The sequence below is a fragment of the Mus musculus genome, chromosome 5, assembly GCF_000001635.26.
Source record: "Mus musculus strain C57BL/6J chromosome 5, GRCm38.p6 C57BL/6J".
In the NCBI taxonomy this organism is placed as follows: Eukaryota; Metazoa; Chordata; class Mammalia; order Rodentia; family Muridae; genus Mus; species Mus musculus.
The window spans coordinates 118,669,462-118,693,473 of NC_000071.6; the positions used below are offsets into that span (position 1 = coordinate 118,669,462).

At 45.8% G+C, this 24,012-nt stretch overlaps 1 protein-coding gene across 6 annotated transcripts in view; it reads left to right on the forward strand.

Annotated features, from left to right (window-relative positions):
* The window catches only part of Med13l (mediator complex subunit 13-like), a 205,109-nt gene that overhangs the window by 109,132 nt on the left and 71,965 nt on the right, over positions 1-24,012 (forward strand). For 5 of the 6 annotated variants that reach the window (XM_011248248.3, XM_030254882.1, NM_001347445.1 and 2 more), the window contains exons 3-4: positions 1,552-1,636; positions 11,427-11,510. In XM_011248248.3, coding sequence (XP_011246550.1) covers positions 1,552-1,636; positions 11,427-11,510 — 169 coding nt within the window. The remainder of the gene's footprint in view (positions 1-1,551; positions 1,637-11,426; positions 11,511-24,012) is intronic. The other variant, XM_006530497.4, reaches the window with a different exon arrangement.

A 24,012-nucleotide genomic window follows, 5' to 3' on the forward strand; every position in this document is an offset into this window, starting at 1 on the left:
GAGCACTTGGAACCTTCTACATGGCCTTTCTCTTTAAAGAGCAAACTGATTCTGTAAGACACATGTTTTAAAAGTTGGAAAGCGCTATAAATTGTGAAGATTTCGAGTATTTGGATGCTAAGCAGTAATTACTGCTATTTAATTTTGTTTGTAATAAAATGGTGTCTTCTTAAAAATGTTTAGTACTTTTACACTTTATCTGAATGAGGATGGTATTTCAAAAGCTGTCACTTATGAGAGCACTTTAAACAGATCCAAAGCACAGCTTTATCACCACAGCGAGGTAACACTGCCAGGAGCCTGGGTCTGCACACAGCAGCTGAGGCAGGCTCACTTCTGTTTGCCATTCTTAATTTGCCCGCCTGTAACAGTTATAGTAGCTGGAGGGCAGCGTTTGCGATTAGGGATTCTTTGTTTTGATTGACACTTTCCACTCTGTGTGTGTGTGTGTGAGTGTGTATGTATACACAGCTATTTGATTTCTTGTGTCTTTTTCTTCTGATACCAAAAACATTTAAGTTGATAAATACAGCCTATAAAACAGTTTTCCTACTACTTTTTTTTTAATCCATACAGAATTAATGTTTAGCTGGGAAGCTTGGAGCCTAGATTTAAAATGTTGTATGTATTTAGCTCTGAATGACTTGTGGGTTTCATGAAGAGACTGCCCCGCACCTGTAGGACCCCACAGACTCTGTGACCATTGCCTTTGCCCTCAGTCTCTAGGTTTCCTTCTCACTCCACGGAACCGAAATCCCCTGAGCAGAGCCGCTGCATCACTACCCCAGCCTCCCTAGAACCTAGGTTAGGTCCAATGCAGTCAGAGACCCCGCCTGCCGCCTGCCTCCACCTCCGCCTCCGCCGGCTGCCCTTTCCCCTGTCTCCAGTCAGGCTGACTTAACTTAAGGAACCATCTATTTTGGAGCTTCTCCTTATCTAATTATGAAAAAGAAAACAACTTTAGGACTGCATGGGCACTGGATTCTTTTAGAGATACTTGTTGGTCCATGGCATAGATTACTTCAAAGGAAATATAAATGTTCAGCGTTTATAAAATTATAAGTCCAGGAAACAATTTAATACTCTAGCAAGAGTTAATTTTTTTAGCACTATCTGGATTCTTTAAAAAAGTCTCATCTAGATAGACTTCCAGTCAAACAACCTTTGTATACTTTTCAGATACTTTTGGGAATTGCCTAGATATTACTTTATGGTATCTTTGTTACTTTTTAATAGAAGTTGCTCAGAATTAATCTTTGAGACTTGGGAAGTTGTCCTAAGAGTATCAGAAGTGACTTGCCCTTTGAAGGCTGGAGAGGCCGGTGGGCCTGCATGGCCCCCTGAGCCCCCTGAACCCTGTTTTCTCTGCTGGCATTCCTGCCTTCCCCTGAGGACAGCATTTACTACCCCCTTTCTGTTCCCTGTGAGGCTGAGGTGAAACCTTTGAATTAGCTCATTAACCTTGCATAGAAAAATGTGTCAACGTTTCTTTTTATTTGGATGTCCTTTTTACTGGTTCTTTTTTTTTTCTTTTTTCTTGTTTCTTTTCAGTTGTGGAAGAAGGACTCTGGGAAAATGGCCTTTCCTATGAATGTAGGACGCTGCTCTTCAAAGCAATCCACAATCTGTTAGAAAGGTAAGAAAGGGGCGCCCAGAGTCCCCGTGGGCTTTAGACACGGGGTCATCTGCAATGTGAGAGCTATGCTTTTATATTTCCTTTTGTTTTATATTTCCAGAGAAGCTTAGGCAGCCCAGAGACCCCTGCATCCCCTCCTGGAGAAGCTTAGGCAGCACAGAGAACCCTGCATCCCCTCCCAGTCTGAACATGCTTCTTATTCAGTCTTTAGTTTCAATGTCCATTTTTTACTCTTTGAAAATGAAGGAGCCATTCCTAAGGTCAAGACGACCCTCTCCAGTAAGCACAGGACCACAGAAGTGACAAAACAATCTCCTGTAACCCTTGCTGACATTGAGATGCTGTGGGTTTGACAGTTATGTTTCTCGCACCGAGTTGAGGAGCTAATCCATGACAGTGCATGATAATTCATCGTTTAGTTACACAGCTCTTCAGATCTGGGAGAGTCCTTTCTCTGTAACGTTCTTGCAGATGCTGCCCTTGATGATGAGTGGGGCCTTAGCTTGGCTCCTCAGTTTGAGGCAGTCTCTTGTGATTCTATTAAGCTTATTCTTTTTAATAGGAATGGCACGGAGGTGAGGCTGTACCTCTTCTGGGAGTTACAGCATCTGACACAGGTCAGAGCCTGCAGTCACTTGGTTAGAGTAGTGTTCTCTGTCAGCTTTCTTCCTTCTAAATTAGAAATTTGCCAATTGAGCGCCTGGTCGGTCCCATTCCTTTTGTAAGTTGTGGCAGACACAGTGGGATTGTGGGATCTCCCTTCCTCTAGAGCCCACTCACGAGCTTTTAGCACCTGCTGACTGTCCTTGTTGGAATCATTATCACCATTACCTCTGTAATATTGATTTGAAATGTCACCATGTCTTCTCTTACTACTTGGCAGTCTGTGATGCAGTCGTCCCTCTTCCTCTTCTCTGCTCCACCCCGGCAGTATCCTCCTCTCGCCCCTGCCCTGCAGACCTACTCACATATATAAACAACATTTGTTCTTTGGTGGCACACATCTGCAGCTATTTGGCTCCAGAAGTAGAAGCCAGGAGCTCAAGGCCAACCTGGGATCCTTAGGGTTTTTAGAGAGCTGTTCTTAAAACAGCTGCTCACATTCATGGGGCTGTGCTTTATTCATGAGTTATAGCTCATTGCTGTCATTTAGGTTGGTAACACAGTCTTGCAGAGTTGACTGAAGAATGCTGCCCTGAGTAGTTCCCAGCATCAGTGTGGGAGTGCCTGCCTCCTTACCTCCTGCAGCAGGACTCTTTCCAGGCTCTCTGTGGTGTTTGGGGAGACACAGATGACTAAGAATGGCCCAGTTAAAAGCCTCAGTGGGAATCAATGTTCCCTTCTTCTCTGGAGTCTGTAGATGATGCTCCAAGGTCATTAAAAATGGAAGGACCTTATAGTACTATTAAATTCATACTCCAGCTGCTGGCTAGGGCGATAGCAAGAAGTCACTAAGTAACAGAGTCTGAGTTTTCTGAGACAGGGTTTCTCTGTGTAGTCCTGGCTGTCCTGGAACTCACTCTGTAGGCCAGGCTGGCCTGGAACTCAGAAATCTGCGCCTGTCTCTGCCTCCCAAGTGCTGGGATTAAAGGCGTGCGCCACCATGCACAGCCTGAGTCCCTTAAAAAGGCCTTTTTTCTAAACAGCTCTGCTTTCTTCAAACGAGGCCCTGACATTACTTTGCTCAGCATTTTTCTGTAAAGATGTCTAAAGAAGCATTATTGATTGAAGATCAGATAATCATCAATGAAGTATTTGGCAATTCTTTATACCCCTACCAAGTAAACAAGAACAAAAGTCTACCCAAAAGGCATTCAGGGACAATGAGCTGTGTATACAATTGTGTGTCTTGTAAAGGGCTCACCATGCATGCTTTTTAAGTAGGGTTCTAGGGGATGTGAACAGAGCATTTATTTACTATTGTAACTCACTGTTCTTAGATGGTCATTAATTCCTCCCAGGAGAACATGACTTTTTCTTAGTCCTGTGTGTTAGCATTTCTCTTTGTTGGTAGAAAACGTGAAGACTAGGGAACTTAGTGAAAGGATGTGCAGCTGAGTTCCTTATTCAAGGCAGTGCATGCATCAGGATTCCTGATGGGAACTGAAGCATGCCTCAGCTTGAACCTGCAGCTGAGTTCCTGATTCAGGGTGCATGCATTTAGAATTTATGATGGGAACTAAAGCCTAGGTCAAATTGAACCATTATTTTTTAAGAAAATTAATTGTGATATACAGTAAACTTTGGGTCTCAGTTTGTCAGCACTCAGCCTTCCATGAACAGCCTGCTGCTAGTGGGGGATGGGGTGTAGGCCCCTTCAGTTAGTGTGTGTAATGTAGTTCACATACTCAGTCAATAATTCTTAATTTCATATAGATTTCATCATTTTGTTCTATTAAAATAGTGGCAGAGGGGCCCCTCTGGACCCCTTGTGGGAGTGAGTTCTGAGGTGGGGAGCGGGACAGCCTTCACCTGAGCAAGCACTCGATGATCTGGGTTTCCCTCTACCCCAGGTAGAGAGTCTGGTAATTCAAGGTCCCCGTGAGATACCTGGGGCTGTGGTTCTATAACCTAGTCACTCATTCTCCTTCCATCCTGGGGTGGCTGCATTCTGTAAGTGAAAACTCCCTGCCGCACTGGTGGGGGGAGCTCTCTCCGTCAGTCTGTTTCCTGCCATTTCTGTTGGGTTTTTCTGCTTGTGTCCACAGAAGGTCAGCCTGCCTTTCCAGCCTGAATTCTGAGTTCCTGTCCTAAAAACAGGACAGCTCAGCAGCAGGGCTTGTGCGCTTTTTTACTGTTTGTTTAGTTGGTACAACAACAAACCTTGAATAAGTGATTTATCCTGCCTTTCTTAAGGTGCAAAGACCCTTAATTAAAAGGCAGTTCCATTCACTGCCTTGAAAGGCTCTTACTTAGGTCTGAGAAGGAGCTGTATAAATTGATCTCTGTGAAAGGCTAACAGTGATGTCACTGCCGTGACTCATTAAGGATGAGTTTACTGCCGGAGCTAAGCGATCCTGCCATTTTCACACAGAAGAGCATTGCATTCTGGACTGCTATTGATTGGTACTGAAGCACCACTCTATTGATGTTCTGTAGCGATTCTAAATTGTGAGCTGTGTGACTTCAGACACTCATTTCTTGTGTCATATTCAGTGTTTGCCTGCCTGCGGTATGCACTTCCAGCTGGACGAATTTGTCCATTTAGAAACAAATGAACAACAAGCTACTCTGTGAATATTTGCATAACGGTGTTATAACTTTGTTTTTTTCCAGAGATTCATTTCTTGAAATCTTTTCCTTATCACCTGCAGAGACAGGAGTGCTCTGGGTCTCAGTCCATCACCTAATGAACTGTGATGTGGTCCTTGGCCCAGCACACCCCCTTTCTCATTTTGAGAGCTCTGTGTTTGGCTGACTGCCCTCACAGCCTAGAGAAGAGCAGTCAGGATTGTTATTTTTAGAGTGGCTTCGACATTGATAGTTCCCAGCTCACTCCAAGGATTCTGGGTCTATAACACCTGCCTTCTGTGGTTCCTCCTTCCTCGAGACTTCCTGTTATCTGAGCAGGTTCTGACAGTTTGTTTCATCTTCAGAGAGCACTTAGTGTTAGAATGAAATTTGCCCTGAGCAGAGGAGAGATGTCCTCTCCTGTTACTCTTAAGGTGTTATTTTAAAATATACTTCTGGGTCATAGTCAGTCATCTTTTGAAATATAGTAGCGATTTAAATTTTGTTTTTGTTGTTTTGGTTTTAGATTTATTTATTTTATTTTATTCATATGAGTGTTTTACTGGTATGGATGTGTGTATGTACCATGTGCATACCTGATTCCTTCAGAAGCCAGAGGAGGGCATCAGATCTCTTTGAACTGGAATTACAGATGGCTGTGAGCTGCTGTGCGTGCTAAGAACTGAACCCAAGACCTCTGGAAGTCCAGCAGGCGCTCTTACTGTGAGCCATCTCTTTTGCCTCATATGGTCTCTGTGCTGCTCCTTGAATGTTGTAGTTGCTTGTCTGACAATCAGATGCATGTGCCCGCTCCATGTTCATAGTTCTTAGGAAGTTCCCCCCTCCCCTCTCCTCCCCCCCCCCCCCAGTCTTTTTTTCCTTTTGGTGGCCACTGGCCTGATTTACCAGTCAAGTTAGGCTCAGGGATGCTACACTATGGAGGTTATGCTCCCCCTTCCTAGCAGAGGCTGACTGTGTGCTTGCAGTGCTCTCGCCTACCTGCCCCAGGCCCAGGCACTGAGCAGGCAGCCTCTGCCTCTCCTTGTTGGCTTCCTGACAGAGAGCAAAGAGTGCTGGTAACTCAGGATCTGAAAGCCTGTGGTGCATCTGCTCTGAAGTAATGCATACCACACATCTACTCATATTTCGTCAGTAAGATACTGGCCACAAGACTTAAACGGACAAAGTAGGATCTATATGGCAGAGGTATGGACGTCGAAGTCACATGACCATGCTTGATGGTCAGTGGGATAACAGTTTGTCTTCCAGTTAGCTGTTCTTTATGGCTTGGGAGCTGACAGGTTTCTGGGGGGTGGGGTGGGGGAAGGAATTTTAAGCTCTTTGCTTCTTTATAGGTTTTGTCTTTGTGACTCCTAGTACTTGAAAAGGGGACAGACAGTGCCACAGTTCCTTGTCTCAGGTCTGTCTGTTTTTTATTTCCCATGTCCTTTGAGAAAGCATGCTTCCAAGTTTATTTTAAGGCCAGTTATCGTTGGCTAAATGCCCAGGATGATAAAATACCATTACTTTGGTTTTTATTTATCTAGACTCCCTTGTGATTGAGCTTAGCCCTACCCCTTCTCTTACACATCCCTTTCCTCTCCCCACATGAGCATAGATTGTCCGAAGTCTCCACCTAAGGGACTCCACCCATGCTCACCCTGCCTTGGCTACGCTGGGTGCTACACTGAGGCTGCTTCCTCCTCCTCATGGAAACCTTTGTGAGGCTGCTCTTTGGGAGCTTGTTCTATGTGATTTAGCACTTGAGACATGTTGACTGTTTCATTCATTGCAGTTGACATGGATTTTCATGATGCATCAAACTCTATTACCTGTCTATGAGTATGGAGTAAAAATTCTTGAAAACAAAACAAAACAAAACAAAACAAAATCAAACCAAACCAAAAACCAGAGCATGTGTGCAGTTCAGAAACTCAAGAGTGTTTTATATACTGAAGCAGCTTGCCTTTGTGACATGGTGACATTGTGACAACCCGAAACATCTGGTACACTGCCAGGTTGGCATTAGGTTTGTTACTCTGGCTTTAGTTTGTAAGTGCCTGAAGGCTTTGGAATAAAATAAACGTCTTGATTTTCATGGGGGCTCATTGCTATCTCCAGAGGTCAGGTCAGCACTGCTTTGCACACAGTGGAAGGCGACTAAAACATTTGGCTGTGTGCTCGGTCTTGCCATTGTGCACTCAGGGGAACCTGGCAGTGTGGATCGGACATCTGGAAAGATGGTGTCCTACCTGGCACTGTACTGGTTCTGTTGATTGATGGCTGCCAGGCTTCCCTCTGCCATCCATAGTGCCTTGGAAGTGAGGGAGCGTAACATGGGGTTGGACCTGCCCCCACACCAGCTGGAGGCCCACACACTCTGGGTGCTGGTGTCTTATGGTGGGCGAGAGACTGCAGTATAGCTCTTGCAGTCATGGAGCTGAGTAACAGGTGCAGCTGCAGCTGCAGCGGAAGACATGGTTATCTGATGTGGAGACATCTGGTGCCCTTGGGAATCACATAGTAAGAGTACAAGAAACAGTTCAGTTCCCAATTTATGGAAATGCCACATCTGAGAATGAGTCTTTAGATTTAGGGGATACAGTCTGTAATGGGAGGTTTTAAGTCTAAAAACCTAGACACATATCTAGTTGTAAATGGCCTGGAAAGGAATCTGTGTCTTCTAAAAGCATCAGTCAAGCTGGCTCTTCCTTCCTTCCTTCCTTCCTTCCTTCCTTCCTTCCTTCCTTCCTTCCTTCCATCCATCCATCATCATCATCACGGGGTGAGGATGTTTGACAACTGGTTTTGGGTTGTTTGTTTGTAATGAGAAAATGGCATTAGACATTGGATGGGCCATGAAGAAAGGTTCAGGCCTTTGGAATTGCATGAGGCAGAGTGAACATTTCAGGGTAGGCTAGTCCTGGAAAAGAACTTAAGGTTATAGTCATTTTAGAGAGGATGTAAAGTAGACAGGCCTTGTCTGGCTACATCTTGCTGCAAGAATCAGCACCCACTAGGGCACAGGAGACACCCACCCACTGAGTGAGAGGGTGTGGGACCAGCTGGGAAGGGGTCCCTCATCCCCTCAGCTGTATATGTGGCAGTAAGCTTGACAGAACGATCTCCTAAATTTGATGAATTTGGGGTGGGGAAGGTGGCACTGATGGTGCTTGGCCTGCAGGTGGGTGGGATGTAGTCTGTGGGCAGCGAGAGGGCAGAGAGCACTGTGTCAGGAGTGTTAGCCAGGTGCCCTTCCTTCTGCTCCTCCCAGCGGTCCTACCCACCTAGGAAGTGACTTGCTGGGTTAGCTGGGCGTTGCCCAGGCACTTGTTACCCTGCCTCAGGTGTGCCCAGGCTTCGGGAGCAAAGGTGGGAGCTGGCACATTGGACAGTTATTCAGGGCCATGTGGGCCACCACAGAGTGCACATCCCAGGGACCTCCCGTGGGTGCACATGTGGCGCTTGCCTTCATTTCCAACACTGCTGCATTGCTCCTGACATGGTGCCCTTGCCGGTGTGGGCACTTAGAGAGAACCTTTTCCGCTGTTGCTTAGCGTTGTCAGCCTCTGGGCTCCTCGGTTGCCTTACAGAACAATGCCACCTTCCTAGGAAGCTGATTTTGAAAATGTTGCTGGTACCCAGGTTGACTATAATACATGCCTGGTAGGGACTGGGAAGTGTTCTGAAGCAATTCTCGGCAGACAGAATTGTCTACAAGGTTGAGTTAAATACACATTTTGACCCTCATCTTACCAAAAAGAGCAACGAATGGTGGAAGTGTATATTTTACTTCTGATATTTTTATAATTTAAAACTACCTTTAAAAAAACATTTGCCTAATTATGTTCTTTGAATATAATTCATGCAGTCTGTAGTAGTGTTGGTTTTCCTGAACATGTCTCAGCAGCCACACAGTCCCATCAGTGCTGAGGTGCTGTGGCTTTAGGCTGCATGGGAACTGACAGACGGGCTTTGAAGAAGCAAGTTCAGTAGATTTCCTTCCCGGTCACTGAGTGCCTCGTGGTAAGAGCACACACAACACGCATGGCCATAAGAATGCTTGGATTATGAACAGGAAGATAATTAATTCTTAACGTGTCTAACTCTCCTGTCAGCTATTGATTGAGCATTAGGCAGTGCAGAGCAGGACCCAGAATATGCCACAGCACAGGCAGTTGACTTGTGTTGAATAGTCACTGTCATCCTGACTGAGAACTGAGACCCTGATAGAAACACAAGAGAAACCCCAGATGGCATCAGAGATAGGGGCGGTCATCACAGATTAAAACAGGAGAGGAGGTGTAGCACAGTCAGGGGAGTCCTGGCTCGCCAGCTGTGGAGCTGTCTCATGTGGGAAGCAGCTGGGTCAGAGTTGACTATGTGCCTTGCTTGCTCTTGCTCCACTGCTATGTTCTGTGCTGCTTTACTTTGTTGCAGTATTAGAAGAGCTTTTATGTTTCCTTTTAGTTTCTTTTCAGATTGCATGTCTGCTCCACTGTAGTCTGTTGCAGAATTAGGACTCCCCAGATGCTAGTCAGCCACAGAACTGTCTTTGACAGTATAATCATGTCTTTTCCATTTCCTCCCAAGGCTTAGAGTTGACAGCATCCTGTTCACATTCTTATGTTCAGCCTCACCTCAGAGGAGCTGTGTATGAATCTCCACCCCAAGCCCAGCACAACTTTATCCAATGCAGTTCTTTGAGATGAAGTTTGCTGGTGGCTGTGACCCCGAGTCACCACTGCTTTTATTCTGGGTACTGTGGATTTCAAGGTAGACACTCAGTGACAGCTTTTACCAAGTGAAAAAATGTGTGCATATTAATTCAGCTATGATGTGGACCTGGGCTTAACAAAAGAAGAAGGAGCTGGCAATGGTAGTGCATGCTTTTAGTCCCAGCATTTGGGAATCAGAGGCAGAGGCAGGCAGATTTCTATAAGTTCAAGGCCAGCCTGGTCTACAGACCACATTCCAGGCTTGCCAGGGCTACACAGAGAAACCCTGTTTCGAAAAACCAAATAAAAGAAGGAAAGAGGAGTTAAGGGAGGTATTGTGGAGCTTTCAGTCATGTCCTGGCCCGGGCACAGATGGACCTGGCAGCTCCCACCACTCACGCTGACCTTGCCAGGAGACATTCCCTCTGTGCCTCAGCTGTGGGTCTTGACACTCGTCTCCACTCACACTGGTGCTGGTGACTGCTATTGTGAGGCTAGCAGCTCTTGGCTCTTACTGGACTGCGTTCTGTGCAGCAGTCTCTGCTCAGGATGGATGGAGTCTGGCAAGGGAAGAACCTGACGACGGTTTACAGCTTCAGCTCCTGTGACCTTTGCCATAGGTGGCTGCTCCAGACTTTGCACTCAGAGTTTAATGTAGTCAGCGTCTCTGTCCCTTAGAAGTGTGAAGTCAGGTTGAGTTACTTTGGAAATGATTTTCTATACTGTGAACAAGGGAGACCACCGTTCACTTTCCAAATAAATCCAGTGGTATTTGATGTAACCCTGTTCCAAATTGAGTCTGCACAGAGCGAGTTATGCTGTGAGGAGAGGCTGTTGCCTGACATTTACTAACTTGTTTAATCTGTAACAAAATGGGGGAAGGCCTTGAATTGTTTCCATAGGCTTTGATGGAGTGGGAACAGCAGAGACAAAACAGGACAGATCTGCCTGAATATTGAGATAAGAATCGCTGTCTAGTTCTCACAGGCCCTTGTACAAAAGAATTCCACACCGCATTTGGACAACTTTCCTTCAAACCGTGGGTTGTTTCATTGACTGACATTGAGAGACCGTTGTGCTCCATCTCATTCAGAAAGTCCATTTTCTTTTACATTCGTATTATTTAAGATCAAGGGTACTTGTTGGTGCTCTGCGGCCTCACCCACATTGTACAGGTGACGGCTGTGGTGGAGTCGTCACCTGCCTGCACATGAATGAACTTGGTTAGTTGTCTGCACTGTTGCTGTTCTCTGTGATGGGTTCACTTATGACTAACCTGTCCTCAAGAGAATGCCTGGGACGTGACAGCAGAGCACACAGCCCAAACGCCATGGAGACAGAAGCGAGTGCAGCACACACTCCTTACTGGGAAGAGTGCTGTCCAGCCTTCATTTTCCTGGATGGTGGTTTTGTGCCCTCAGAAAGAAAGCATCAAGGCAGATGATGAACTCTGCCAAAGTTTTGTTATTGGCGTTCTTGCTAAAGAATTGATCACTTATCACAAGAAAACTCCAAGCCCAGCATGCAGGAAGAAGAGTCCTTAAGTTTCCTGCATTCTGACCTTGATGATAGAGGAACGCCTGTAATACAGACCCGTGACTTAATTCCCAGAGTTTGGGAAACTCTCCCAACTGTTTCTCTTCCTTGCTTACCCCCCACACCCCGGGGGCATTGGGAATCCATGCCCAGAGTTCTGAGTTGTCTCAGTATAAGGAAGCACTCTAACAGTGGATCTGGCACTGCCTGTGTGTCCTCCGGTGCTTCTCATCTGGGTTGTTGACAGAGTGCTAAGCTAACTGTTACCGCGTCTGTGAAGGTAACTCCTGATGTGCTTATTGTAGGTGCCTAATGGATAAGAACTTCGTGCGGATCGGGAAGTGGTTTGTGCGGCCCTATGACAAGGATGAAAAGCCAGTCAACAAAAGGTCAGTCTTCAGGGTGCCTGGTGCCTCCCTCCTCAGCCGTGGCCGCAGCTGCCTCTGCACTTGGGTGGCAGGGCTGGCGTATCTGTTATCTGTGGCTGTTGGTCTCGGGCCACGGTGCCATCGCGTACTGCATGCTTGTGCTTGGGTAATGTGATGAGAGAGCCCTGCGCTCAGCAGTGAGGCTGTGTCTGAAGTCCTCTTCACTACATGGTTTGGAGTTGAGACACTAGTGTGGCCTTTCTGTTATTCTCCCTCACTTTTCTTCCTTACACTGTTATTCGGCATAACTTAAAATTATTAAATTAAATTAAATGGTGAAAATGTGTATAGCGCCACCAGGTGCTCCTTTCCATAGATGAGTGCATATAGCTTGGTGACTGTCAAAAGCAGACCGTGAACTGTGTGACCATGGACGGTTGCTATGGTCCACATTTGCAGTGGATATGAACTTTGCTGCTAAATAGGCATGGACTTCTAGATCAATGAAACCAAAACAAAATGACTCAATTTAACATTTCTTACTGCTGACCATAGTCTAGTTATAATAGATTGATAAAGAGTGTTTAATTTTCACAAAACAACATGCACTTCACCTCTACCCCCCCTCCAAATTATTCTTTTTCTTTTTTTGTACACTAGGTATGAAGCATAGAACTTATTGCCCATTCCCACTGAGCTCCATATGGGGGACACAGCACCTCGGTCCTGTTTAATTGTCTAGGTGCCCTAGGGCAGGGATTTAGCTGCTGGCTATAGGCGGGAGTCTTAGGGTGACGCTACTGTCAAGGCTGGCAAGGCTTCAGTCATGGTGTTAAAGAGTCCGTCAGTAGCTTCCCCTAGTGTATCTCAATTTAGTAAAGTGGTTGTTGGAAGGTCCCAGACTGGGGGTCAGAAGAACACTGGTGGATTGCTGGGGTGTAGCCTTCACTCAAGGGTTCTTAAGGGCCTGGCAGGACTCTGAGGAGACATCAGGTCCCAGCACCAGACAGACAGCATGGTAGGGTCTCTCATCCACCACCCTGGGGTTTGATGTCACTTCTCAAGGCCGTATCTGGAGAGAGGCCAGGGGTGACATCAGCAGTGGTACCTACTGTCAGATGATGAAGAAGAAACTTTAGGGACAGAGTGGGCAGTATGGGAGCTGTAGCCACAACACAGGTGACACCCCCATGCTTGGCTAGCTTTCACAACAGTGAGTCCAGCCCCTTGGGGGAAATGTCGGCTGGAAGGTGGAGGCACAGCTGAAGCATGCTTCCTGAGGGCTGGTGACCGCTCAGCGTGCAGCTTAGTCACATCTGGATGCTCACATGCTGCTCTCTGTTTAGATCTCCTTAGTACAGTCGTTTGTGCTGAGGTATGTGAGCATTTGAAACATCAAAAGTAGGGCTAGAGAGACAGCTCTGCGGGTAAGAGCACTGACTGCTCTTCCAGAGGTCCTGAGTTCAGTTCCCAGCAACCACATGGTAGCTCACAACCATCTGTCATGGGATCCAGGGCCCTCTTCTGGTGTGTCTGAAGTCAGCTACAGTGCACTCATATACAAAATAAATAAATAAATTTTAAAATAAAAATTTTAAGGCTGTTTCTACTCCTCACTTCTCAGAGCCTCAGTACACAGGGGCTTCCTACAGGTCAGACCCGGTGTGCCTAAGGAATTGATGGCTTGTGTTTTAAATACTGTTCTTTCACTTACACGTGTATTTAATGGGTGCTTTTTATAAAACAACTCCCCAGAGTCTCTGTCAAAAGAGAAGGAACATTGCTTTCATTTTAAATAGAAAATTAGGTAAGTTTAAATTAATTTTCTAGCATAGCTAAAAAAAGTGAGAGTAAAGGTTATTATTTATATTTATAATTTTTAGTTATAGGCAACCATGTGCCTCTATAACCTAGATTATGAATTGTAAATGGAATAATTTTATTATGACACATTCAAAGTAAATCAGTTTCTAGTAATCAGTTATCTAACACTCTTGCTTAGAAAAAAATTAAGCTTATATTTGGTTTTTTATTTGTACAATTATAGTAAAAGTTTAATTAAAACCTGTCTTAGTCAGGGTTTCTATTCCTGCACAAACATCATGACCAAGAAGCAGTTGGGGAGGAAAGGGTTTATTCAGCTTACACTTCCACATTGCTGTTCATCACCAAGGAAGTCAGGACTGGAACTCAAACAGGTCAGAAAGCAGGAGCTAATGCAGAAGCCATGGAGGGATGTTCCTTACTGGCTTGCTTCCCCTGGCTTGCTCAGCCTGCTCTCTTATAGAACCAAGACTGCCAACCCAGAGATGGTCCCACCCACAAGGGGCCTTTCCCCCTTGATCACTAATTGAGAAAATGCCTTACAGTTGGATCTCATGGAGGCATTTCCTCAACTGAAGCTCCTTTCTCGGTGATAACTCCAGCTGTGTCAAGTAGACACAAAACTAGCCAGTACAATTGACCCCTTGTCAACTTGACACACAAACACATCACTGGTAAGCCTCAACCCTTAGTTTCTTATTCATTCCCAAGATCTAAATAACTTTAAAAGTCCCACAGTCTTTACAAATTCTTAAAATTTCAGTCTCTCTTAAAATCCAAAGTCTTTACAATTAAAAGTCTCTTAACTGTGGGGTCCACTAAAATATTTTCTTCCTTCAAGAGGGAAAAATATCAGGGTACAGTCACAATCAAAAGCAAAAATTAAACTCCCACTGTCCAGTATCTGGGATCCACTCACAATCTTCTGAGCTCCTCTAAGGGCTTGGGTCACTTCTCCAACTCTGACCTTTGTAGCACACACGTTGTCTTCTATGCTCCAGCTGCCTGTAGTCCATTGCTGCTGCTCTTGGTGGTCATCTCATGGTACTGGCATCTCCAAAACACTGCATGACCCCTTCAGTCCTGGGCCGTCAATTGCAACTGAGGCTGCACCTTCACCATTGGCTTCCCATGGCCTCTCACAGTGCTGAGCCTCAGCTGCTCTGCGTGACTCCTTCATGCCTTCAAAACCAGTACCACCTGGCTAACTCTTATACATTACTAAGTCCAACCACAGCACAAGGTACAACCTTGGCTATCTCTGGAACACAGCCTCTGTGCTCTCAGAAAACACTTCCCAGAAGATGTCACCTCAGTGATGCTGGTCTCTTCTTAATCACCACTAATTTCTTAGCTCCAGCTAACCAGCATCAATAGTCCCAGTAATGCAAAGTTTTTGCTTTAGTAGTTCTGGTATCTTGTTAATCACAGCTTATTCTTCAGCCCCAGCTAACCAGAACCACAGAATCTTCACAATCAAAACAGCAATGGCTCTGAAAAGAGTCTTTAATTTTCCCTCTGAAATTTCACAAGCCAGGCCTCCATCTTCTGCACGGTTCTCAACATTATCTTTCAAGCTCCTACACAATATCTCACAGAGTTCTTAACAGCAAATGGATCTTCTGGCCCAAAGTTCCAAAGTCCTTCCACAATCCTTCTCAAAATATGATCAGGTTGTCACAGGAATACCCTACTATGCTGGTACCAGTTTGTCTTAGTCAGAGTTTCTCTTCCTGCGCAAACACCATGACCAAGAAGCAGTTGGGGAGGAAAGGGTTTATTCAGCTTACACTTCCACATTGCTGTTCATCACCAAGGAAGTCAGGACTGGAACTCAAGCAGGTCAGGAAGCAGGAGCTGATGCAGTGGCCATGGAGGGATGTTCTTTACTGACTTGCTCAGCCTGCTCTCTTATAGAACCAAGACTACCAGCCCAGAGATGGTCCCAACCACAAGGGACCTTTCCCCCTTGATCACTAATTGAGAAAATGCCCCACAGTTGTATCTCATGGAGGCATTTCCTCAACTGAAGCTCTTTTCTCTGTGATAACTCCAGCTGTGTCAAGTTGACACAAAACTAGCCAGTACAAGACCTTTGCAACATTGGCATACAAGAAGTACAAAAAAACCTTAGGCTTTAAAAGTGTGTGTATGCTTTGTGTGCGGATAAAATCATTTAAACTCCTGTTACTTCCCATTAATCTGTTATGAGCACCCTTCCCTTTATGTCCTTAAGCACAGTTAAAAGTTACTGTGATAATGCTAGTTATGAAGTACAATGAACACGCAGTGTCCGTTGGCTGGCCTTTCTCCTTGCAGAGGGCTGCCTTTCTTCCTTCATTCCCAGTCACTTTGAATTATGGGAAGTGTAAATGGTGTAAACTTTTCTGTCAGGGATGGTCGTGGCCCCTTTCCAATCTCTTTTAGTCTTTTCTTTCTTTGAGTAAACAGGCAATTGACTGGACTCATCGCTTATGAACCCTAGGAGTTTTCAGCCATGGGTTGAGCATTCGCTGTTGGCTGTTGTTGGATGATTAACTGCGCCTTTGGCTTCTCCCTGCATAGCGCCAGTAGCACCTTCTTCCCCAGTCACAACAGGCTTGGATCCTGTGGGTACTGTCATGGTCTCCCGGGCAGCAGTGCCCTGATTAAGAAGTGGGGCTTGGCCCGTGCACAGTTGCAGAGGTCGCAGAGGCTGGGTGATGTTTCTGCTTCCTTCTTTCTAGGATTCTCTTTCTTATTTCAGCACATTTGTTCTTTCTCATTTCAGCCCCCTGGTTCTTTAAGCAATTTGAAAAGAATGACACCAAACCTTTGGGAGTTTTGTTGGTGGTGGCTGCCCACGCCCACCCTATGAGCTATTTAATAAGGAGTGGAAGGGTTCAGGACAGCAATGGGACACATGGCCATCCTTCACTCTCCTCCCTCCAGTAGTTGAGCTCTTGGCAGATGCAGATGTTTTCTTCAGATTGTTGGTGGTTTGGGGACAGGTTACTTTGGAGGGCTGTCCTTGTCACTGCTTAGAGGAGACACAGCAGCATGGTGGATTGTTCTTCGGTGGCTTATACCCCTCTCAGAGCCTGGCCTCAGGCTGAGACACCCTGGTAGAGGAGTGTTTTGCCTGATGAGAGAAGTGAATCTATTTTCTGAGTAACTCGGACATTCGTGCACATGTGGGTTTCCCAGCTTACTGTTTTGTGCCCTCTCTTTTTTGGAAGGTGTCAGCTTGTAGTCAGGGAAGGCTGTATGTCAGCTTCCTCTGAGGCACTTGGAGATTTTGCTGCAAGTATTCCTAACCCCCCTTCCAGTCTTTAGAGCATGCTGTAGAGCTTGCTGCAGAGCCTGAGAAAGCAGTTAGTTAGAAGAGAGGATTGAGAGGATTCTGGTGCTGGAGACTGACCTGTGTTCAGAGGGCAGGGAGGTGGTGCCCAGGTGGCCTGTTTGGTGTGAGGAACTGGCTCCGTTCCGTGTCCTCACGGTGGCATTTATGCAGCAAGGTGGCAGCTGGGAAGGTACCACAGCATTGGGTATCAGGACAGCTCTAGAATGTTCATTCCTGGAGCGACTTTCTCCCTATACTTTCCCTCCCCAGTTGAACAGTAGCTAAATAAATTGGAGTGTCAAGGAAAAGGCTATATTATATGACTAAGTAACTTAAAATGATTGAGCCTAGGTTTGCTGTGTTTGTGAAAAGTGAATTGTTTTAGGATTGAGTAAGATAACAAATAAGATTTGTGACATAGGACTGACGTGGCTGTGAGTCTGTCAGTGGTGCCCAGTGTGGGGTAGAAGCATTGGGAAAACATTAGGATAAAATAACATTTGTTTTGTTTTTTTGTGGTCGTTTCTTACATTGAAGGCAGATTGCTGTTCAAGTATTTGAGTTTCTTAGTGTTAATAGTTAATAGTTAATAGTGTCAGTAACATAGTGTTAATGAGCCATTTATTTCTACTGTGAAACTGTGTCGCTTTTGTTTCTGATGCAAAGTTTAACTGTGTAACTCTGGCTAGCATAAAACCTGCTATGTAGAACAGGCTAGCCTTATCCTCAGAGATCTGCCTACTTTTGCCTCCCAAGTGCTGGGATTAAAGACGTTGTAGAAATGATTTAATCCCACCCTGAGGTTTCTGCCCCACCTTAGACCGTTTAGTTCCTGGATAAAAGACACATACCATCTTTATATTTACAATAAGCCTTAAGCAGCTCAAGAACTAGGCAGATACCTGCCCTCTCTGCTGTTAGAATCTACTTTTCTATCGAGAAGCCTAAGTTATTCCTTACTACGTTTCATCTGGGCTGCTCTTAACTCCAATTGGCCAGCCCTCAGGGTCATGTTAATTTAACCTCTTATCTGCTGCTTCTTCCTATGTCTCTTCTGCCCAGATGTTGGCTGGTTGGCATCTTTATTTACCATTCAGAAGTAACTTGAAGAAGGCCTACTCAAGGTCTCTATACCAGGTCCCAGAGGGCCACATTTAGCATTACAATGGATAACAAAAGACCAGACCTCAACAAAAGACTTGCAGTATTTTCCATCTGCAAAGAACTCTTCCTCTCTAAGTATCTGAAATCACTTTGTATCTTTTTATGTATGAATTTTAAAGCATAATTCTTTTGCCAACATTTATGAACTCAAAAAGTTTTGAAGGCACACTGTACATTTTAATAATCTTGCTTGCTTGTCTGGCATAGTTAGGGTGCTAAAGAAGATTATGAAAATAAAATCCCTGAGTATGATCTTGGCCATTAGACAGAGCTCTGAGCGCCTGTCAGTCCTTTGCTTTGTAGTCATGTGACCACAGAAGCTGGCCTGTCTCAGTGGTTCAGGAATATCCTCGAGTTGGGCCTTTGGGTAAAGCTGCTTGCTATTGAGCTTGAACCCATAAAGCTGGTTCCCGAGTTCCACACTGCTGTACACACATCACACACACAGAATGCTGCGAGTGCCAGGCTGTGGCTTAGCTCTTCCTGCACTGTGACCTTCTCCATCCTGGCCCTGTGTATGCTTCCATGAGACAGGTCAGGCATGCTGGGACAAGGTGAGTCCATGTTCTGTTCTGGGTGCTGCCTCTGCCGACGAGGTTCCAGGCACGCTGTTTTTCTCATGTTCTTCTGTCACACGTCATTCCCCCTTCAGCTCAAGTTAATGTTGAGGTCCTTCCCAGCTCTCTTCTTGAGGAAGCTTTTTGAGTTGTGTCTTTAGCTATTTTCCTTTCTGTTTCCCTCTGCATGATTTGACCGCTGTGTGTGTTTAGTTTTGAGTTTGTACTACAGAAGTTAAGGATTTGGGGTCCTTTGTGCCCTCCCCATTCTTAGAGTAGGTTTAGAACAGATTCCTAGCTATGGATTTCCAGTGTGGGACATCATTGTTTGCTTATTCATCACAAAGTCCAGAGTCCCCTGAAGGGTGACTTAGAAGAGTGGAATATCCTTACACTTCTTTTCATAAGACCTGTAAACAAGTTTGCTTCGGAGAGCAAACCATGGAGCTGTGTTGGTTGACCGAGATAGAGGCTTCCTGCCCTTTTGATGTTAAGAGAGAAGTTTTGAAATACTTAGGTTTTAGAAGTGTGTGAAAGTCCAGTGATTCTTGTAACAGTTTATATTTGCCCAGTGTCTGTCTGTATCAGGATTTATTACTGAGTAGGTGTTGAAGTCTGAGCAGCTGGTATTTTAGTCGTTTACTTGGTTCAGACATGCTCCTTTGGGAACTGGACCACACAGTGGCTCCCTGTATTTCTGGGTGCTGTGCTGTAGCTGGTTAGGAAAACAGAACAGACTGCAAGATCTTAACATCATTTGTGCTCAAAGCACAAAGAAGGAAGCCTTCTGAAGCACGGTGGTTGAAGTGTTGTGTGTGATTGAAACTGGTCAGTGCTGCTACCATTGACACTTGGGTATTTACATGCAAGACCATGGAGATTTATAACTGTGTATAGTTGGAGACAGTGGGCTAAATATTTCTTCTAGCTGGGATTTAAAGATTAGTATGTTCAAGAAACAGGCTTTTCTGAATGAGGAAACTGGCTTTACTAGAGAACTCCGAGGTCTGTCTCAGTAAAAAATGTGGCATCTCCTCACCTTTGTTTCTTATTAAAAATTACAAAATCTACACTGATACTCTGTCTTCAATAGCAAGTCACTGGTGAGCTGCTTCCCTCTCCTACAGATATTTTGGGTCCTCTACTCTCCCCCCCCCCCCCCCCCCCGGAGTCAGTGCCCTGCTGCAGAGCTCTGTACTTGGCAAGGGTTCCGCATGAAGGGGCATCAGTGCTAAGTAGTGCACCTGTCCTGTCGGCTTCCTGCTGGCTAAGAGCTGGCAGGACTGACTTCTGGGTGAGCGACTCTCTGAGGATGCTCCATGAGCATCTCAGGCATGTTTGGCTAACACAGAATGTTGCTTTATCAAAGAACAAGCCTTTAGTACCGTTGAAGTGCTTCTTGGCTCCAATCTCTGGAGGCATGTAGCCAGAAAACACCTGCTCACACACTTGGTCAAATATTTCATTTCCGCAAGCCGGTGCTCCAGTCAAAAGATAGCGCTGATGTATCTGGACGGCACAGTGCTTCATGCACTTGACAACTGTGTCCTGTATTACAGAGCAAGGAACCTGGGTGTGTGCTTCATATGCAGTTGTAAGCTGTGTGAGGTCAGTCTCCAATGTTTGCACACAGGCCTGTCAGCTTTTAGAGAACCATGCACACTTGAAATCCATGCTTCACACCTCTTGTTCCACATCCCTACTTTGAGAGTGTAAGTGGTGAGCATTGCTAGCCTGTGTGAAGCTTTCTTAACAGTAGCTACACCACCAGCACCATCTAGTCTTGGAGTGCCATAGCCTGAGGAAGATAGACAGTTCCAGGTTAGAAGCCTCGTAATTATGTCTTGGGTTATGAAATGCTAACACGAGCTGAAGGTGCCAGCAGAGGCGTGTCAATGTGGGCCGTGGTGAAGACTTGAAGGTCTGTAGTGGCTTCCTTATGGTTTGCAGGACTTGAGGTAGAGTCATGAGAAGGGGGAACCGAGGTGAGAGACGTCTGCTATCATGTCTCCAGCAGAGGAGGAGCAGTCTCACACAGTACCATGAAGCTGCAAGGAGTGAGTGATACACAGAGTGAGATGGAAACCCAAGCACATGAAAGGTGGCCAGTGTCTTACAGGGTCAGTGTGGAGTGCAACTCTGAGCCTGTGCTGGGTATGCCTGCAGCCTGCAGGTCGTTCACGGTGAACCTCACCTCACTGCTAGGCACTGTGCTGTTCCAGCCCACAGTGGTATGTGTGTGTGTGTGTGTTCTTTTAATCTAAAGCATGTAGCACATAGAGCAAGTGCAGAAGCATGTTCAAGCATAAAATCTGGCTCATAGAATAATTGTGTAGTTGATGAGGCCTGAAGCCCAGTGGTAGTAAAGACTGAAGTCAGGGCGTCCAAGGTGCCAGTGAATGTGCTGCGAGGGCTGAGGGCTGCAAACTTTAAAAGCTTTAGGTAAAAAGGGTGTGTTCAGATGAATCACTAACCAGTTTCTCTCCTTCCCTCCCTCCCTCCCTCCCTCCCTCACTTAGGGTTTCTGTTGCTGTGAGAAAAACACAATGGCCAAGGCAACCAGGGATAAAAGTTACAATTATTAGGCTCAGGTTTCCAAGGGTTAGAGTCCATGATGGAGCAGAGGCATGGGGCAGGCTCAGCTGAGCAGGAGGCAGAGAGCTGACTCAAAATGGTCTTTTGAAACCTCAGAGTCGCCCCTAATGTCACATCACCTCAAAATCCTTCCCAAACAGTTCCTCCAGCTGCGGAACCAAGCCTTTGAATATCTAAGCTCTGTGCATTATTGCTATTCAAACTGCTGCTGCCTGTTTTATCTTGTTTTGTCTGCTGTCAAGCCCTGACTTTATGTCACTTGTTAATCTTTTGCAGTTAGAGCATATCTCAGGCACTTGAGCAACACTTAATTAAACTCTTACACAAAGTGTAGCTTCTCCTCAGGTGCTTTGTGTGCAGTGGCTAATAGCAGGAAGGAGCCCAGCCTCGGAACCCACAGGCCTGAGAGCGGCCAGGCCACAGACAACGGGCTCTCAGTGCATGTTGACCAAACACACACGTGTGCATACACACACACACACACACACACACACACACACACACACACACACACACACACAATTACTCCCCATCTTTACTGCATTCCTAGACCTGTACCATATTGTTTGGTTTTATTGCTGAGAAAATATCATACTGGAATTGTCACACAATCTTCAGTTAGAGCGGGAAGGACCTCTATGCAGTCTAGTTTGTGGGACTTTGTGTCACTTTCCCAGGTAGCTGAACTGTGATAGGTTCCTAATCTTGCTAGAGAAATCTGTTTGGTTTCAGACTCTCGGACTAGGGACTGAGGTGATTATTTTACATATCAAAGCGGACCTGGCCCAAGGTTCTCAGCCTCCCTCAGTCCCCACCTGACATACCCTGCCCCCAACCTGGAACTTTTGGAGCTGGACTGCCCATCCCCCAGAGGCTCTTCCCTATCCATCCAGACATTTTGACTTCTGTCTTTCTTTCTCTTTTTCTCTCTTTATTATTTTCCTTTACCTTCTCTCTGTGTGAGATCCCTTTCTTTCTTGCCCCCTCCCCATGGCGACTTCCCTGGCCTCAATTCTTGGGGCCATCGAACTTGTCCAAGAGCAGCTTCTCAGTAAACCTGCCTTTAATCTAATCTAATCTGGCTTGGACTCGCTCTTTTCGAAGGCAGCAGAGAAATGACCTATTGGAATTGAGATAAGGAGGGCAAAGAGCACCCAAGAGCACAGTGCAAGTAAGAGGCAGTCAGAGTAGTGGCAATGGCCCCAATCATACCAATCATAAATACATCATAACTACAGCATAGCATCTTCCTCCTAAAGCGAAAGAAACCACGACGCATCACCCAGTTAAGAAGTGTGATGACTTGACTGTGGAGAGAGAGTGGCATTGCAGATTGGAAAATGTTGGGGACCCCAGACACCTGAGAGCAGTGTGCAGAGAGCAGCCATGCAGCTTCCTGATGCACACGTGGGAGGAGGGAGGTGACTTCCACCCTCGCACAGCCTCTGTCAATAGGCGACACCGAAGACAGGCTGCCAGTCAACCTGAGGAGCTCGCGGCTGCTGCTCCATCAGGGCTCCCATGGCCCGGGTCTTTCTTCAGAGCAGTCAAGTGGAGCTCTGCAGTGTAGTCAGGTCTCTCTCAGTGAAATCTCCTGGTTAAAGGAAGAGAGACCAGGAATATGGAGAGGCCAGGCTCTGCATTCTGGGTGCATGTTTGCCTGAGCAGTCAGGGCTGAGTGAAACGGCAAATTAAAATGAATGAATGGCTTTGGAAGACAGAGAAGTCCATCATTTAGCCAGACTGTTAGGGAGCAAATACTGGTTTTCCTCCTTACTAATTGTACCCATTATACATGAGGTGTCCAAAAGACTGCTTTTTAAAGCCCAGACTTGGACATATTTTTAATGCTAAAGAGGACTTTATGTTTTAATATTTAATAATATGATTTATTTAAAAGCTGTGGATTGAGAAGAAAACTACATATTAATAATAAATCATGAAAAGAAAAAACCACCTGATAGCCAACCTGACCTTGTTTTCAGCCATAAATCTGGGGAGGAGACTGTTCTGACACCTTGCTTCTTTGTGCTCTCAGATGAACCCAGAGCCCAGACCCTTCAGCAAGGGATCAAGCACTGGCTTGACTGACACTGCCCCCACTCTCAGGGGAGCTTGCATTTACTTCCTGCTGGCATGGGAGTTCAGGTCCAGGGCTGAGAGAGCATCACTCGCCTTCCTCAGGATAGCTTCTGGACTCCCTCAGTTCTGTCTGTCAGCCTGTCTATAACAACAGACTAGACATTTTTGCTCTCATAACTATCTGCTTGTTTGTTTTCTTTTCCATTTGTGTAGTTTCTTTTTTTTCCAAACTTTTATTTATTTAGTTTTAAAGATTTATTTATTTATCTGTAAGTACACTCTAGATGTCTTCAGACACTCCAGAAGAGGGCGTCAGATCTCATTACAGATGGTTGGGAGCCACCATGTGGTTGCTGGGATTTGAACTCAGGACCTTCGGAAGAGCAGTCAGTGCTCTTAACCGCTGAGCCATCTCTCCAGCCCCCATTTGTGTAGTTTCCACTGCTCTGTGTTTGAGTGCACTGAGGGCAGTAGTAACCAACAGCATCTAACTGACAGTCAGGCCTGGGGGTTTCATTCTTCCCTTCTTAAGGAAACCACACTGGCCCGGGCAGTTGGGAGGATGCTGAGCTCTAGGTTCCTGGCCTTTGTAGCAAGACCTTGTGTCAGGTCAGACAAAGACACAAGCAAGCAAGCTAGTGTTGGAGTTCATGCTCAAGTGGGCATCTCGGTTGGGGTCAAGAGGGAGGCAGTGGAGGTTGGGCTGAGAATGGTTCCAGTAGTCTATGTGGGAATGCTTGCTTCCCAGTGATGGTGTGTGTCCTTGTTGGAGGAGGCATGTCACGGGGCAGACTGTGAGGCTTCAAAAGACTATTTTGAGTTAGCTCTCCCTGACTCTTGCTTGCGAATCAGGACTCAAGCTCGAAGCTCTTCCCGCCTTCCTGCCTTTTCTTTGCCGTGTCTGGTTCTTACCACCCTGAAACCATCAGCCCAAATAAATGCCTCCTTCTGTAAGTTGTCTCTGTCACAGTGTTTATCA